Source organism: Zalophus californianus, chromosome 16 (genome assembly GCF_009762305.2).
Source record: "Zalophus californianus isolate mZalCal1 chromosome 16, mZalCal1.pri.v2, whole genome shotgun sequence".
NCBI lineage: Eukaryota > Metazoa > Chordata > Mammalia > Carnivora > Otariidae > Zalophus > Zalophus californianus.
The window spans coordinates 13,599,274-13,617,593 of record NC_045610.1 but is presented as its reverse complement, the minus strand read 5'-3'; the positions used below and the strand labels follow the sequence as shown (position 1 = coordinate 13,617,593).

The 18,320-nt window shown below is 47.7% G+C and overlaps 1 protein-coding gene across 9 annotated transcripts in view; it reads right to left on the bottom strand.

Moving 5' to 3' along the window:
* Positions 1–18,320, bottom strand: part of ITGAE (integrin subunit alpha E) — a 64,514-nt gene that overhangs the window by 12,924 nt on the left and 33,270 nt on the right. For all 9 annotated transcript variants that reach the window (XM_027568593.2, XM_027568598.2, XM_027568595.2 and 6 more), the window contains 14 exons: positions 18,067–18,217; positions 17,502–17,569; positions 16,600–16,735; positions 15,853–15,995; positions 15,360–15,500; positions 14,511–14,744; positions 13,412–13,542; positions 11,891–12,021; positions 10,963–11,129; positions 9,647–9,775; positions 6,508–6,581; positions 2,922–3,054; positions 1,276–1,374; positions 673–752 (listed from right to left, as the gene is read on the bottom strand). In XM_027568593.2, the coding sequence (XP_027424394.1) occupies positions 673–752; positions 1,276–1,374; positions 2,922–3,054; positions 6,508–6,581; positions 9,647–9,775; positions 10,963–11,129; positions 11,891–12,021; positions 13,412–13,542; positions 14,511–14,744; positions 15,360–15,500; positions 15,853–15,995; positions 16,600–16,735; positions 17,502–17,569; positions 18,067–18,217 (1,817 nt within the window). The remainder of the gene's footprint in view (positions 1–672; positions 753–1,275; positions 1,375–2,921; positions 3,055–6,507; positions 6,582–9,646; positions 9,776–10,962; positions 11,130–11,890; positions 12,022–13,411; positions 13,543–14,510; positions 14,745–15,359; positions 15,501–15,852; positions 15,996–16,599; positions 16,736–17,501; positions 17,570–18,066; positions 18,218–18,320) is intronic.

Below are 18,320 nucleotides of genomic sequence, written 5' to 3'. Positions count from 1 at the left end.
AGCATTATCAACTGTGTATACAGCTGCTTATATACCTTGGCTTCTCAGGGTCAGGGAGGGTCAGATAAGAAAAGACACTTGAAGATAAGTAATTAGAGTGCAGAGGACTTGCCAGAAGACCATACTTGGAGAAACACTGATTTAAAAAGGGTTTCTCAACCTTGACAATAATAACATTTTTTGTGAGAGGCCATCTTATATACGCTATGGTGTTTAGCATCCCTGGTCTCTACCCACTAGGTACCAGAAGCATTCCCTCACCCCACAGGCTGTGGCAACCAAAAATGTTTTTAGGCATTGCCCCCAAAGGGCAGAATCATCCCCATTTGAGAACCTTTCCCCAAAACTATATCCATACCCTACCCCTGAAATGTAGAAGTTTTGCAGGTGACCGAGCTTCTCCAAGTTAAATGAACCAGGAATAGAACTTATGTCCAAGGCTCATTTACCAGACTATAGTATAGTTTTGCTTTGTGTGTCAATAAAAGGACATTTTGAGTAACTCTGATAACAAGAAGGGAAGCCAAGGCACTGCAGCCGCATAGATTCCTTCTGCGGTTTCACTGAGGCTCTCCCCGGGCAGTGACCGAGCCGAAGCTCACACATGCACATGGGAGGGAGGCTTCTTCCAGGGCCACAGCCTGGGCCCGCAGGGCCACAGGCACTACTTACTTGGTGACTGTCACAGTGATGTTGGCTGTCCTGTTTGGAAAGGCATTCTCCTCTAGCTGCCAAACTACTGAAAAGTTTGCCTATTAAAAAAAGAAAAAAGGTCACCTGATTCTTCTCTAGCACTCACAAACTGCTTCCTACTAACTAACAGACTGGGAAACCACTCTTATGCCTCACATTTTAGCCCAGCATGCTTGCACATCCATTATTCCATGTACGCCTTGTAATGTCCATAAGGAGTAAGCAGGGTGCACAGCATTATTCCCCTTTTACAGTTGAGGGAACCACTTCAGAGCTTCCCCACAACACAAAGACCATCAGTGGCAGATGAGGGACTCACAACTAATAACTTTGGGCCTGCTGCTCTTCCCATACTACTCCCAGCTTCACTCTGCTGTATGGGGTGAGGCAACGGTTTGTGGCTATATCCCCCACCCCACCACTCCCTACTTCGAGAGCAAACTTGGCAGCTCTAAGCTCTGCTGTGGATTGACTGCAGTAAAGGGAAATGTGGAGACCATGACTTAAGATTCAAATGAGACTGGGATGTAGGAGACACCACCTCCACGTAAGTGAGAAGAGTCCGCCAACCCAAACACTCACAGATGACCTCTTGAGTATAGGGTAACCAATCTTGCAGTTCATGACCAGCACAGAAGCATTTGGCTTAGGGTCATCACACTGAATGTCTGGAGAAGGAGGCTGTTAACACACAGAAGACACTGTTCTTAAAGAGCAAGAAAGGAAGCAGTTTCCTGATACCAATTCAACAAACATTCACTGATTTTCTACATGCCAGACATCTGCCAGGAGCCTTGGGACACAAATCAGACTTGGTTTCTGTCTTCCTCCCAAGCTGGGCAGAAGGGATCAATGGTAGGTAGTTGAGGAATTTAAATACAAGCCCTAAGCAGTGGTTCTGTAAAAGGTACAAGGAAAAACAGTATCAAAAGAAGTGAAATCCAACTAGGAGGAATCTGTGAAGTCTTCAGGGGAAGAAGATATTTGAACTGGGCAAACTTGTCATACTGACTCCTTACAGTGAGGAAGACTGTGCTGTGGTGTCTAACTAAACAAAAGCAAAGACAGTTATTAAAGGATGCTGGGGAAGGGTGGAGTTCGGGTGATACAGAAGGAAAGCAGAGTTTTGTGTTTTTTTTAAGATTTTATTTATTTATTTGACAGAGACACAGCGAGAGAGGGAACACAAGGTGGGGGAGTGGGAGAGGGAGAAGCAGGCTTCCCGCAGAGCAGGGAGCCCGATGCTGGGCTCAATCCCAGGACCCTGAGATCATGACCTGAGCCGAAGGCAGACACCCAACGACTGAGCCACCCAGGCGACCCTAGGAAAGCAGAGTTCTGATGGGCTCTATGTAAAGCAGGGTTGTGTGTAAAAGGGTCCATCAACATCAGATCTGGACCCAGGGACCCATTCCCTCGGAAACTCTTAGGGAGTTGTAAAGGTGTATCCAGAAGTGCTTTATCTGAAGCTCTGCCCCCCGCCCCCCAGATGGAAATGAGACTGCTTCTCTTCAAAGGGACTTCTATTCTCTAGTCAAGTGAAATGGTTTCATAATTACAGATAGAACTTCAAGCAGCCAAGTTTTCTGATTGCCTACGATTTTAGAGAACATTTCTCAGGGTTACGATACTTCACAGCCGCAGGATGTCCTTGGGAGAAACACTGTTTCCTGTTATCTTGCAGCTAGCTTCCAGTCTGTGACCCCAGGCTCACGAGGGGCCCAGGGGCAGGGCCGACTCTTACTTTCCCAGTGCAGGCTCATGTGTGAATCTTTCCCTCCCAGAACCATGGTCAAGAAAGGGTGACTGCAGGGTGCCTTGGTGGCTCCGTTGGTTATAAGCGACTGCCTTCGGCTCAGGTCATGATCCTGGAGTCCCTGGATCGAGTCCCGCATCAGGCTCCCTGCTCAGCAGGAAGTCTGCTTCTCCCTCTGACCCTCCCCCCTCTCATGTGCTCTCTCTCTCTGTCAAATAAATAAATAAAATCTTTAAAAAAAAAAAGAAAGGGTGACTGCAGAACAGCCGCACTGCAGGTGCTGTAGGCAGAGAACAGCGTGCCTGGACCCACAGCACAGCATGTGGTTGGACTGGAGGGGATTCATCTCATTAACAATCATTTATTGGATGGACCAAGATGAGCCTGGAGGCAGGGAGACCAGTTAGGAGGTTGCCATAAAAAAGCAGGTATGCAGGGAGGGAAGGCTTTGAGTGGCATGTTTCATTGTTACCTTTTGTATCCTCTTAAACTGGAGGTTTCTGGGGTAATTCAAACTCATGGTCGTCATGTAGGAATCTTCCCCAGAGTTAGTTAGGTTAATGTTCATAGTCAGCTCCTTTGTGAGACCCACCACCAATTCCTGCCTGCACAGTGTAGGCAAATAGGTACATGTTACCAGTTTATTTAATCTGTAAAAACCTCAATGCAGTACAATAGAACATCCTTAACTAGCTCCTTATATTGCCTGACGGATACATTTAGCCTAGATTTTCTTCCCCTCAACATAAGCAAGTGCCTGGACCAGCACACCCACCTCAGTTGCTGTGTGAGAGGGTGTTAATGGCTACCATGGTGCTCACCATATGGCAGGGACGGTGCTAAATGCTTCACATCCTGAAGTAATCCTCGTAATGCCCCTATAAAATAGTATGCTTACTCTCCATTGCATAGAAAAGGAAACAGAAGCCAAGAGAGTCTAACTAATTTGCCTCAGGTCTAGCACTCTCAAGAGAGGGTTGGGAAAATTATATTTAAATCCTCTTTCTGGGACGCCTGGGTGGCTCAGTCGTTAGGCGTCTGCCTTCAGCTCAGGCCATGATCCCAGGGTCCTGGGATTGAGCCCTGCATCGGGCTCCCTGCTCAGCAGGAAGCCTGCTTCTCCCTCTGCCTCTGACCCTTCCCCGCTTGTGCTCTCTCTCACTCTCTCTCTTTCAAATAAAGTAAAATCTTAAAAAAAAAAAAAATAAATGCTCTTTCTACTACCAATTCACTGCAGCCCTAGGCAAGATACTTCATTCTCCCAAGTTCATACATTTCACATATACTTATGGAGTATTTTCTCTGTGCCAGGTACTCTGCTCAGTACTGGAGATTAGCGGTGTATGAGACAGATACTGTCCCTGCCTCTTTCTTGGCCTCAGCTTTCCCATCCGCAAAATCATTCAGGCCCTTCCAATTTAAAGACTGGTTTAAAACAGTCTGTTCAGACAGGAGGAGAGAAGACTTGGGGATTTGTGAGAGCTTCCTTCAGTCCCCTGAGGTGCTGCGGGCCCCAAGGTATAAAACCACTATCCACCACTGAGATCTACAGAAAAACATATTAGCAATACAAAGAAAATCTCCTAACTATCTGAAATGTTCAAAAACACGTTACGAAGCTTCGGGAAGCAATGTGACATGTGTTTTCCTGTCATGTTGTTTTTGTTTTATCACAGCTGAGAAGAGGATAGATTGACCGGTGGGAGAGAGGGGCAGAGATAGCTAGAGTCTGCTGCGTGTGGACATCCGTTCGAGAGATGGCAAAGGCCTGTGTAAGGTAGTAGTAGTGGGGACAGAGGCAAGGGATTGAAGCCAGATATGGGAAGGCCACACTTGCAACCAGAGCAACAGAAAGAGGGATCAAGGATGCGTCCTGAATTTTCACCTTGGATAACCAAGTGGTGCTATTCGTGAGGGAGAGAACATGGAGGAAGACCAGAGGGTGGCAGCTGACCACATGAGTCCAGTCAGGGGCTATAATGAGAGGTGCCTATGGCATAACAAGGTAGAGATGTTGAAACAGCAGTTGGATATACTGTTCTAGAGCCCAGGAGAGAGATCTGGGAGCCACTGGAATATTTCACAGGGGTTCTTAACCTGAGGGCCAGGGACGGTTTCAGAGGGCCCCAAGTGCAAACACTTATGTATGCACATGTGATCCTCTGGGGAGGAGGGCCTGTAGTTTTCCTTAGGCTCTTTAGGAGATCTGTACCTACAAAAACGTGGAAAACACTGAAATATTTGGATGCTAAAGATTAGTCTCAATCATGCTTTTGAAAAAGAAGAAGAGACTGATTACTATTTACACTAGGGGGCGACGTAGGGCCAGTTGTGTGTGTATATATATCACAAGGAGTTGGCTGGGAGGGAACTTCTGGTCTGTAATCAATTCCCGTTGGAAACAGTGGCATCTGTTTATCAGGCTGGATTCCAAAGCACTCAAAAGCCTTCAGTTGGATCCTCAGTAATCGAGATGGGCTAAGCCATCCACAAGTCCTACAAATGTCTATGAAAAGGCTTACCAGGACTCAGGAAACAGTGTTCTTCCCCACAAATGCCTACTCTGGCCAACAGGCCATTGGTACCACGTTCTGTATATGGCACTTGTAGCCAGGGAGGGTATTTTAAGACCATCACATGTCCAAAGCCAAACTCCTTTATCTCTTCCTCTCCACCCTGCCTTCCAAAATCATTCTTCTAAAGGCTTCCTTCCCCAATTCAGTTCTTGGCATTGCCTTTACTCTGGAGTTCAGTTGTGATCCAACAGAACTTTTGCATTAATGGAAATAGTCTATATCTGTGCTGTTCAAGATCACCAGCCATATGTGGGTGTTGAGCACTTGAAATGTGCCTAGTTCACCTGAGGAACTAAAATTTAATTATACCTAATTTTAATTAAATAGCCAAATGTGACTAGTAGCTACTGTACTGGACAGCAAAGTTCTAGATGCACAGGACGAAATGACGGAGGCTGCCTTAGACCCTTCTCTTTCTCTCACTCCCCACATCTAATCTGTCATCAAATCTTGTGGGCTTTAACTTCAAAATATAACCACCTTAAACTGCTACCACTGTGGCCCGAGTCACCATCGCTTCCCACCTGAATTATAATAGATCTTTACCATCTCCCTGCTTACATCTTTGCTCCTGCAGTCTACATACAACACAGCAGCAAGAATGAGCCTGTTAAAATGCAAGATCCTGTCATTCCTCTGGTTTCCTAGTTCACAGTAAAAGCCCTTATGCAGGGCCTCAGAAGCCCTGAATAACCGTGCTCCCTGCTCTGACATTACCTCTCCCTTCCTCACTCTACTGCAACCACACTGGTGTCCTGGCCGTTCCTCCCACCTCCAGCCATGCTTCTATCTCAGGGCATTTGCAGTTGCTCTTCCTGCAGACACCCACAGAGTCCATTCCTCAACCTCCTCCTGTGTATACCAAATCATCACCTCAGTGAGCCCTTTCCTGACCATTCTAAAACTGCAACCCGTCCCTACCCAGAACTTTTTCCCACCTTCCCTGCCTTTTATTCATAGTATATCTCATCAATATAAAATTCACCTATTATCTTCTCCACCTAAAATACCAGAAGGGCAAGAATTTTTGTCTGTGTTGTTTGCTGATGCATCTTCAGCATGTAGAGTGCTTGGCACTAAGGAGATGTGCCATAAATATTTAATGAATTAGTTAAGTAATTTGGTTAAGAGGTGAGCCAAGGAAGAGGCTACCTCTAACTGAGGTAGTCCTAGGAGCAAGGAACACTGGGTTATGAAAAATAGCATTATTCAGGGTGCCAAGACACCTGGGTTCAAGTCCACCAAATGACCACTGTGACTCCACACAGTCCTTCAACTACTGAGTCTGTTCCCTAATCTATAAAACAGGAATACAAATCTCTTGCTTCCCTCATGTGTGGCTGAGGACCCAATGAGATAATAAATGCAAAGCCCTTTATGGGCCACCCCATGAGGATGGGTCGGTTTTGATGAGGGTTTTGCCCAGGTGTGCCTTCAGAAGGAAGTTAATTGCGGAAACTATGATGACTGGATCCAACTCACTGAGAGGTAGTGGTGGCCATCTGTAACTCAGCAACACAGAACAACTTATTCTTGCAGTTCTTCTCATAGGGCAGCTGTAACCAAACAGAGAGAAGCAGGGGTCAGCCCAGGGACACCACCATCCCCAGTAACTTCTCCTTAGGACACACTTATCCTTTCTTAGACTCTGAGAAGTACAGGTACACAGAAGCGGAGGCTGATAGGCTGGGGTTGTGCCCACGTGGGCCAAGAGAGCTGTGACTGGCATTCCTTGACCTGTCAGGGGTAGGGAGTGTGTTTGGTCTTACAACATAGGTACACTACGATCAGGCCTGGTCCAGGTAAAAAATGGGGTGGCCTTCATGGAATGGTGGGGGTGCCTGTCACATTTATGTCATGTGAATTAAGCAGCAGTGTTCACAACTCACTAATCTGAACATCTGGGGGAGGAAAACCTAAGTGAAGAGAAAGAAGCTTCCTTAGTCCTTTTAAAAGTAGAGACAGGAACAGCAGGGGCAGGAATGGGGTATACCTAATCACATATTATCAGGTCCAGTCCCCATGACCAGTCTTCCCCGTAGGTTAAATACTCCCCTTATAATCTTGCCTACACTAAAACAAACTAATTTGGAAGGTTACATAGGGTCCAAAAGGCCCAGTCAAGGTTGAACAGCCCTAGTTAAGTTGAAAGATCAAATTTTCTTTTATTATTATTATTATTATGTTCAGTTAGCCAGCACATAGTACATTAGTTTTTGATGTAGTGTTCAATGATTCATTAGTTGCATATAACACCCAGTGCTCATCACCACACATGTCCTCCTTAATATCCATCACCCTATTACCCCCTCCCCTCACCCCTCTCCCTTCTGTAACCCTCAGTTTGGTTCCCAGAGTCCAGAGTCTCTCATGGTTTGTCTCCCTCTCTGATTTCTTCCCATTCAGTTTTCCCTCCCTTCCTCTGTGGTCCTCGGATCTATTCCTTATGTTCCACATATGAGTGAAACCATACAATAATTATCTTTCTCTGCTTGACTTATTTCAGAAAGATCAAATTTTCTAAAGGAGCTGCATCTATTTTTTATTATGAAGGAAACATAGCCAGCTCCTTAATAGGAGAATCTCTGTACTTATGTCCCCAGCAGCCAGTCACCACCTCAGCAGCTTTCTGCAAAGACTGTTACCATGGCTTGGAGCTGGAATGGGAGCTCAGAGTTAGAAAAGAAAACCTTCTTCCTGGAGAAGGGAGATGCAGTTTGCAGAGGTCAGATCTTGGAGCTCTATCTGGCTTGGTCAACAGTTTTTCACTCAACCCCAGTGGAAGAGAGCAGGATTAAACCAAGCTCCCAGCTAGAACTCATTTCTTTGGAAACACCTCTGTGCCTAACCCAACACCAAATAATTTCTCCACACCCATTTTATTGATGGAATAAATTTTTTTTAAAAAATCTCTTTGCTGGACAAAGTAATAATTGATTAAGGTAAGAATCATGAATGGATGTTATGTAAGATATAAATACACAGTCTCAAAGCATCTCTCTATAAGATCCTTATTAATTACAAAAGGACAAATCAACATGACGTGCCTGGTGATATCTGAGTAAAGTTTGTACATTAGATAATGGCATTTTATCACTGTTAATTTCCTGATTTTGATCCTTGTACTGTGGTTTTGTAAGAGAATGTTCTTGTTTTTTAGGAAATATATACTGAAGTATTGGGGGGTAAAAGAGGCATCATATCTGTGACTTAGTCTTAAATGGCTGCAAAATATAAATGTGTGATGTGCATATATATATATGTATATATATATATATATATATATATATATGAGAGAATGATAAAGCAAATATGATAAAATGTCAAAACGGTAACTTTTGGGGAATCTGAATAAAAGATGCATGGCAATTCTTTGGACTATTCTTTAATTTTTTAGCAAGCCAAATATTTCACAATAAAAAGGTTCTAAAAAACAGAATATATATAATTAATGTTCGTCTGCTTATTCATGAAATTTTGTGACATTAGTTCTCCTAATCTTTTCTGAATCATCTAACTTGCTGTCAATACCAAATTTTTAAAAATTCTTTACAAAATAAATACACTATTATAAATACACTATTTATAAGTTTAAAACAACATTTCTTGCCTAAAATAATCAAGATGACAATCTTCACTCATAGGGAGGCTGATTCTCCCGCTTCCTGGGCAGGTGAGCAATAGAAACAGTTACCTTATGTTACTCTCTTTCTATTCACTATTTGTGATTGATTCATTGGATATTGGCCAAAATTTGAGCCAAAGAATTATATAATTTAATTTATATAGAGCATTGTTGTAAAAATATTAGACAGTCATGAGTGTCCAATGATTACCTGGAAATATACTTATGCTACCTGAAGCTTTTCTGTGCCAGTATGAACTGCTTTTGGCTTCTTCTTTTTCTTTTTGGAGAGGCAGTTCATTCCAGCTGAATGTAATTATTATTTCAAATGCTCATGTTGTCACTTTGATCATGCTGAGTTTTCTATATGCTGTAAGACCCTCTAAATGAAGACTGACAGAATACCATGGGGGCCAGGGCCTAGGTGGGAACCAAATCACCTTAGATATCAAAGAATCAGGAAATTTGACTGTTTATTTCATCCTCTTATTTCCCTTAGTTATGAGAGAAGTTTCTTGTGACATTACCTGCTTGTTTAGGGTACAGGTTTTGTAGGCCAGGCATTCAGCCTAAAGGCCGTGGTCAGGACCTGGGTCAGCAGATGCACTAAAGGGCATCCTGTCTACAGCACAGAGCAGGTTAGCTCTAGTCCGGGCCCCATACAGGACCCCCATCACACCAGGAACCCCACCACACCTCATCAGAGACCCTTGCCAAGTTGGACAACATATTCCTATGCATCATTAAATGTGTAGCAAGCACGTTTTCTGTGAACATGAAGGAACTAACCTTGCATGTGGTTTGGAGAGTTGTGTTACCCACCAGTAAGGCCCTAGGCAAATTAACACCATCTTAGGAACTCAATTTCCCCATTTAAACAGCCAAGGGGCCCAAATACTGTCTGAGGGCCCTCCTAACTTTAACATTCTTTGAAGTTAGAGGAGCAGGTGCTTGTTCGGGTGTGGCTCCCAGGAGATTCTTGTGTAGCTGAGTCACCTGGAAGATGGCGAAGGGCTTAGTGTAGAAGTCCAAAACAGGGTGGGGATGGTCCCTCTGGCCCTCCGTGGTCTGGAGTTGGTAGCTGACGCTGACACTGATGTTGGAGAAGCAGTCCTCCTCACAGAGCTAGAGTTACCAAGTAATGCAGGGTCAGAGTCGGGGACAAGATGACAAGGAGAATACTTTTAATTTTAAAGTAGTCATAATAAGAAACAAACAATGAAAGTGGTGAGTCAGAAGTTGTAAGCCTCTTCCAAATAAGCCAAGCTGAAGGGAAACTTCCTTCAACCAAGCTGCCTAGAGCTGTGGGAAAATCTCACTTGATCTGCTATGGCCTCAGGCCGGATAACTCCTGATGGTCCCCATCCCAAACCCAAAGGGATTTTGGCCAGCAGAATTTTAAAACCAATTTGAATTTTTTGGAGGGCAAATGGATGCCACAGAAGGGAAGAATCATGGTCACATCTGTGTTTATAAAGATCTTTCTCAAAGCAGCCTGCAGGACATATTAGAAAGGTACAAGCTGAACATAAGGAGATTGCGTAGGGTGCCATTGGCCATTCTCCTTAAGTGAGCCTTTCAGCCACAGTAGGAGCTCTGAACACCCGAGAGTCAGTGAGCCTGATTCCTGTGTGGAAAATGGAACTTTCATTGAAGGAAGGCATAGACTTGCTAGAAACTCTCTCATAATCCAGTTAACACTGAACAGACATAGGAACAGATGTGTAGGCAGAAGCATAATTTACGAGTTTACTGGCATAAATGATCCTTCTAGGTCCTTCTAGGCCCTGCCAGGCTCTGAATGCTGACAAATACATTTCTTTTATGTCTCTAGGCACCTTTGTCAGGAGTAAGCCTTTGTAAATGATAACTCTTGTCTTTATTTCTACTTTCTCATTCAAATTTTCTGATGTTTATTCATATAAAGGCACTCAGCCCCACTGCTACTACCAGGTGTGCTTTCAGGAACTCAATCCTTCAGTAGCCCCACTGCTACTACCACGTGAGGTGGGGGACCTCTGTTATTCCTGATTGGTTACCAAGAAAAATGGCAGACAGTTGAACATTTCCCTTTGTGTCGAGCTTCTGGGAAGTTCAGAGGTACAGTAAATGTTCAATTTCAGCAGATTTCTTTACTCTGGAGTTCTAGGACAATTAACTCCGTCTCTCATGTCATTATGTGGTTCTTGATCTATTAGGATTATTTTAATTGCCTAGTTTGTTTTGGGTCTATGCCCTTCATTGCATGCACCTCAAATCTTTTCTCAACAATATACACTCCTCTGGACTTTCTTCTAAACTCCTCCACTCACCTCTCCCTCTGTGGGAATGAGCAGGAGGGACTCACAAAGCCGAGGCACACCGCCATCCCACTCCTTATGGTGGCTCTGACAAATTCTCTTGTCTGAACACTGCAGCCTCTTCCTCTGCTTCATCACGTCCACATCCACCGTGAAGTTCAGGAGTGTCTCTCTGAAGCCTGGGAATGAAGACCAGACTTTCATGATGAGGCTGGAGTGGGTAAGCCTTAGACAAAGTGCCCCTCTCCTGCCTGCAGTTCCTTATGAGCCCCTCCTGCATGGTGTCCCCACCTAGTCCCTTGTGCTGGATTCCTGAGTTTCTTCATTTCGGAAGTACCTTTCTCATGGTCTTCTGGCACCTGGCTAGGGTTCCCCAGTTTGGTCCAGCTCCAAACCCATTCTTAGGGCTGAGTCAGTCTTCCCTTAGGGGAAGGAGGGCTCAGAGAAGAGGCTATGAGTGAAGGAGAAAGGAAGGAGGAAGAATAATCAGAAGATGGGAGAGAAACCATAGAGTAAAACCCGAGGATAGCAGAGCTGGAAGCACCTTCAGACCACCTGGGCCAGCTCCCTTACTGTACAGAATAGAAGAGATGGGAGATGGAGGCATGGCTGCTTTTTTCTGAGTGTGCTTTCAAGAACTCAATCCTTCAACCTTGAGGAAGAGATCCAAAGCACCTCTTCCCAGCAGGGATAAATCCCTTCATAGTATGGATTTAATAGCAGACCACCCTTTTCTGGGTCACTTCCCATTAAACAGAACCTAATGTCAAAGGAACTCAGCTCTAATAGAGGGATTTCAAGCACCAGGACTTCATAATACTCCCTGTACCCCTCCCCTGGCAGGCCTCTTTTCCTGTCCCCTACTGAAGCCAACAAGGAATGACCACAACCCTTGGCAGGTGGTGGTGGTGGTGGTGGGGTCAGTTAGGCTGCCTGTTACCTGACTTAGCAGCTGTGGTCATAGGGTTGATTTCAAAACACAAACATGCATTCACACTGCTGTTGAAGCCAATGGGCAGTGCCTTGGGGGTGAAGGTCATGGACACCTTCAGGTAAACCACAGGTCTTGAGCTAAACGAGACAGCAAAGAGAACTGTGAGAAATGACTGTAAGACCTTCAGCGCTTGGCTCATTCATTCCTTCAGTGAATATTTATTGAACATCTCCAATATACCAAGTGTTGTTCTGCATTTTCGGGATAGAGTAGGGAAAGAGACAAGTCCCTCCTCTAGTGGGAAAACAGACAATAAGCAAATAAGAAGAAACTATGTACAGGTAATGCTATGATAATAAAATAGGATAAGGTAATAGAGATTGGGGGCTACTTAGGTTGGGTGATCATGGCTGGCCTCACTGATGAGACATTTGAGATGTGTTAACTAGAGCTGAATATAAGGGGACCCTCACTCCCAGCGGAAAGTACAGCTAGTACAAAGGGCGTGTGGCAGCAATGAGCTTGATTTGTTTGAGGAACACAGAGGTCAGCATGACTGGAGCACAGTTCGTGAGACAGAGCATAGGAGATGGGGGTGGAGGGGTAGGCAGGGCCAGGCCACGGAGAGGGTGGGCCACTGCAAGGAATTTGGATGTTCCTCTCTAAGTGGGAGCTGTTGAGGGGTTTTAAGCAGCAGAATAAAGGGATTACTCTGGCAGCTGCGTGGAGAATGGAGCATGGGGAGTGGAGGCAGGGAAGAATGCCATAGCAATGGTGGAGGTGAGAGATGACAGCGTCTTGTACGGGGAGGTATTTTGGAGACAAAGCCAACAAAATCTTGTTAATGGGGTGGCAGAAGAAGGAAAGAGGAACCAAGGATGACTCCTAGGTTTTTGTCCTGAACAAATGGTGCCATTTACTGAGCTGGGAAGCATGGGGAAGGGCAGGTTGGGAGAATGAGGAATGGGTGAGAATATGAGGCCCATTTTTAGACATTTTAACTTTGAGATGCCTGACAGTAACAGCCAAGAGGGATGTTCGATAGACGGCCAAGTCTGGAGCTCAGTGGAGGGCACAGGGCAGATAGGTGCTTTGCCAGAGTCTTTACAGCCATGGGATTTGATAATTTACTTAGGGATGGAGCATAGAAGCTCTGAAATTCATATCATCATCAAAATAATAGCCTTCACTGACCACTGTACCAAATACTTTGCAAAGATTCTCTCAATCTTCATAACTCTGTGGGGTAGATGCTAGTGTTATTCCCATTTACGGATGAGAAAATTGGGACTCAGAATACAATAACTTGCCCAAGGGCGCATGGTTAATTGAGAACCGAGGTTCAAAGCCAGATGCACAGATTCCAGAGCTGATGCCCTTAACAAACACATTTACTCCCTCCATCAGTTCCTGGTGTCTTCATGGGGTCACTGAATATTTATTGAACATCTCCAATATACCAAGTGTTGTTCTGCATACTAGGTGAGGCTGGGACTTGGGACCACAGAAGGCAGGGCGAACCCCTACCGGAGCACAGCTGCCCGGCCCAGAGTGCCCACAGTGATGTCAGCAAGGTGGTCACCGGTCAGATCTAAGCCACCAGCCACTGACATGCCGAAGTAGTGGAGTCCTGAGGCGACCGCTGAAGCTTTGATCCGCTGTGGAGGGAGAAACACAAGGCATGGAGGAGGAGAAGGGGAGTCCTTTTGGGTTTTATTCAAATCAGCATGATCAGCTTTGGTCCCCACCCCAGGGAGCCCTCAGCTGAGGAACTGAAAAAAGAAGGGCAAGGTTTCCCAGGGGTAGTGGCATTTGAATGGAGCCCTGAAGGGCAGGTGGGACTTGACATGGGGAGAGCGAGGGAAGCAGGGGGTGGGGAAGAGCAGGGCCATCTGAGGACATAGCTGGGGGCCACTACAGTGGGAACAGAAGGGGATTTGGGTACAAGGAGGCTTGATGAGGGGCTGGGCAGTGAGGTGGGCCTGTCTAATCAGACATGGGAGAAGATGGGGAGAGACAGGAGCCAGGCCGGGGGTGGGAAGGGGAAACAGAATCATTAGGACATGTGTGGGGCATGAGTGGACGGGGTCCAGAGGAGCAGCAGGTCTGGGGGAAGAGGATGCTTTGGGTTAGGCAGCATGAGACTGAGATGCCTGGGGGGCCATCCAGTGCGGTGTTCAGGAGGCAGCTAGACAGAAGTTAGGAGAGAAACTGTGGTCTGAGGTGGGTAAAAGTGCCCACAAAATAGGTAACATGAGAGGCTGGCAATGGAGTCCTGGGGCATGAGAGTTAAGGCATGGAGGAGGTGGGTGGGGGACAGGAGCCAGAGAAGGGACAGAAGGAGAGGAAGGAGAATCTGAGGGAGGTCCATGGTCAGGAATGCCAAAAAAGGGAGATACAGCTAAGGAAATAGACAGATGTTGCCACAACCTCTTTACCCCACTGGAAGTGTCTGGGGTGAGGCCCTGGCCTGGAACCTCTGAGGGACTTCTGTGCTTCACTGGGCACTCCTAACCCCTTGGGACCTGCCCGACACTTAGAACTGCAGCTGGCTTGGGCTCAGGCCATCACATATAGGGGAGGTCAGAATCCCAGAGCAGAGGCTGAAGAAAGCCCTGCAGGTTACCTGAGAGGGGCTAGTTGAAAGGCCATCCTGGCGTCCATTGTAGATGTACACGCTGCCAAAGCTGGTGCCATCGACTGCCTCAAAACCCTCCAGGGGGGCCCCAATGGCCACATCTGTGAGGTTATCCTGACTGATATCCCCTATTGTTGCCATGGCAAAGCCAAATCGGACATTAGTGAATCCAGGGTGCCCACTCAGAGTGCATGCCAAGGAGAAGGAACCATTGGAACCATTCTGTAAAGCAAAGAGGCAGCTCAGCCCTCAAGAGAGGGATGCAGCATGCACACCCATGCCACCCCAGGAGGCATGCTCATTGGACTTGTTTCTGATTCTCTAGTAGGGAGGCTGAGGCTCAGAAAAGGCAACGGACCTCCCCAAGGTTACACAGTGAGTGAGTGGTAAAGCCGGGATCCTCCTGCCTTGCAGTTCAGCACCCAGAGCCTGCCCCCTCTGTTCCCACAGTTACGGGTACTGGACTGGCAATTGGGAGGCCTGGGTTCTAGTCTTGGCTCGACCACACACTTGCTATGTAAACTTGAGCTAATCTCAACATTGTTGAGCCTCAGCTTCCTGAGATCAAGTGAGATCATAGACAAAACATGCTTTGTCAACTGTGCAGATCTGTGGGATATTATCATCATCAACATGAGACGATGGGGTGAAGAAAGTGAAAAAACAGAGTACGGGAGGAAAGGTGATGGTGCCCCATTGGCCACCATCCACCCTGAGCACCTCCCCATCGCTGTCCTTCCATGCAAGACAGGACCAGGGTGCTCCCAACCTCCAACACATCTGCACCAGGCTGAGCCGCCACAACCCCAGCAAGCCTGCAAAGACGGAGACTCCCACCTGCTCATTCAGATGGTACACATAGACTCTGCCTTCCTCTCTGTGAATGTGGTAGAATGGAGCCGCCACCAGCAGGAGGTCCGTGGTCCCATCCATGTCAATGTCCACAGGGCACAGCTCAGAGCCAAAATAGGATCCCATCTACAGCCCAGGAGGAACTTAGCACACAAGGGTGCTGTGGAGGCCTTCCCGATACCCCTCAGCAAGGCCAAATCCCTGCTCCTGCTCTTCCTGACTGCCAGTTTGGGTCATTCCAGATCAACATGTTCACCAGAGTAACAAGAAAGCCTGGGTGAGCGGCTATATCCCCTGCAATGGGGGAAGCCAGCTGACAATCAGACATGCAGAGCTGGGGCAATGGCACTGCATTCTGCCTGAGTTCTGTCCAGGCTGAGTCCATAACCCACTGTGTGCCTCGAAGCCTGTCCCATTCCCTCCAGGGCCACTAGATCCTCCCTCCATAATAACAGGGGCACCCTTCTCCAGCAGGTACCTGCTCTCCCTCCAGCACTGGCACGAAGTTGGTCTCTCTGCCCTGCTTCTGGAGCTCAAATACGGCCCCCCGCTGCTTGTACCGTGGAGCCCCCGCCACATAGGAGAGGCCACAGGTCTTGTGCAGTAGGGCCACTGCGTAACCTGGGACAAGGGGGTTGGTGGTGGTTGTGGTTGGGAGCTCCCATTGGGCCACTCCTTTGACTCCCCCCGCCCACTTTCCCAGCCAGTCCGTCAAAGTAGCCTGGGCAGGGGGGCAGATTTGAAGAAACTATCTTTCTCATCCTTTTAAAAATTGTCATCAGGGAGTGCTCGTACTTACCCACTGTGGCTTGTCACACACATGTGCCCCACCACACAGAAGTGATATGCACTCATTATTATATATACAGCTTCATTCAAAATACACTCCTTCACACACATTCACCACCCATGTTCATCACACACACAGTATATGAGGACCAGGGAGAGGGGTGAAGGGTCACTCACCACTACTCTTAATGGTGAGGCCCTGCCTCCTCAGGTAGCTGCCCAGGGCCACCCTGAGCTTCAGTACTGAGGAGGCCCTGTCCTCATCCAGAAGGCCCTAATTCTCAGCCTCAGGGTCCCTAACCAAGGCCTATTGCTCAGTCCATGTGACTGACCAGAGCCTGCCCTAACTAGGAAGCCTCATGCAGTCTGATGCCCAGCCTCAGTGTCCCTCCCTGGGCCCCACCCTCACTCAGGTGGTCTCCAGGCCCCGCCTCACCCAGATAGCTGTACTGTGCATTCTTGGTATCCGCCGCAGTCTGGTTCAGGAAGCGACCCTGGTGGCTGTGCATGTCGTAGAGCAGTGCGCCCCCCGACCAGTTAAAGGCCCCGACAGCACCAAGCAGCACCTGCCCCTACAAGGGACGAGTGTTGGAGGCCATCTGAGGGGGAGGGACCCAGGCCAGCCACAGCAGGGGTGGGGGTACGGGGAGCTGGGGGGCAGGGGTGGAGGGCACGTTTACGTTCAGTGATCACTGACCACCTGGCTAGATACGCAGGAGGAAGATAAGACGGGCAAATACTCGGTTCCTGCCTTGTACCCATGACCCTATCAGGACAACTGTCCCTCCAGTACCGGTCAACCCCAGGACAGAAATCTGACCCAGGCCCCAGATGTTGAGCATTAAAACAAAGTAGGATTGAACAAGACAGAGTTCATGTCCTACTGTACAGGTTGCCTGGCACACAAGGCCCACCTGTGTTGAGCAATTTGCTAACCATAATTCCACGTCCATGCAAGGCTGGTGTCCTCACCATGCCTGCATCTTTTCCCATCGCGAGGAACAGTGCCTCTGAGGACAAGTATGAAACTTGGTAGGCAAGTGACCCAAGCCAAAGCCTGTGTTAGTAGTGCATATTAAGGGGGAACTGCTCTATCCCTGGGCACACAGAACAAAACGACCTCCTGTAATAAATATGGCCATTCTTTCATCTACTTCAGTGGTCCAGATTAGGGCAAGCAAATACAAGTGTTTCCCTTTATCCTAAAAGGGCTGGTTCAGAGGCCTCGTTACAGGAGGGCAGAGCCCTACACTGTGAGCCAGGGGTCCCCAAGTCCCTGGGTATCCCTGGGGCCCCTCCTCTACGGTAAGCCTGCCTGGTGTTGAGTTGGCCACATACCTTATCCAGGATCTGGGCACTGAACCCGATCTGTGCCAGCTGGTAGTGGAGGGCCTCTCCAACCGTGCCTAGAAGCCAAGAAGCCAGTGAGACACTGCTGTGGGCTGAGGTGAAGGGAGAAACCAAGTCAGGTAAGAGCCCAGTTTGATCTCATACCCAGAGGGAATGGCATTCAGAATAATGGGACACACACCAGGCTGAGACTGGAAACCTGGTCCTGCTTTAGTAACTACTGGCAGAGTAAGCTTGGGCAGCTCACTCCCGCTTTCTGGGCCTCAGTTTCCTCATCTGTGAGTTCCTGAGAGTGGGATCCATGCTCCAGTCATCCTTCGTTTTCCGGCATCAGAAGAAGCTTCTCATCAGAGCTTCAGGGGACTCTGGGGAAGTGAGGAGGCCTGGGGGGGACTTTAGGGGGACCATCTTTATAGAGATGGGACAGCTGAGGCTCAGAAAAGTCAGGGGAGTTGCCCAGAGAGCCATACGGAGGTAGGACAGGAGTGGGGCCAGAGCACAGGGCTTGGCCTCCTGCCAGATGCTGAGGGGACTTGCCCCGCAGAGGCCTCACCTTCCATCTGAACGATATTCTGCTGCAGTTTGCTCAGCAGTCCATCCAGTGCTGTGTAGTTGGTCACCTTGAAGGCATATCTGTCATCGGGGTCTGAGGCGATCAGCTTCAATTCACTGTAGGTCTTATTATTCTCAAATGCCTTTCCCACCTGCACAGGGGCCCTCGGTCAGTGGATCGGGATCGCGAGAGCAGGCTGGATCCCAGGCCCAGGGAGAGGGCTGAACTCCTCTGCTGGCCTTCAGGGCCCTCCA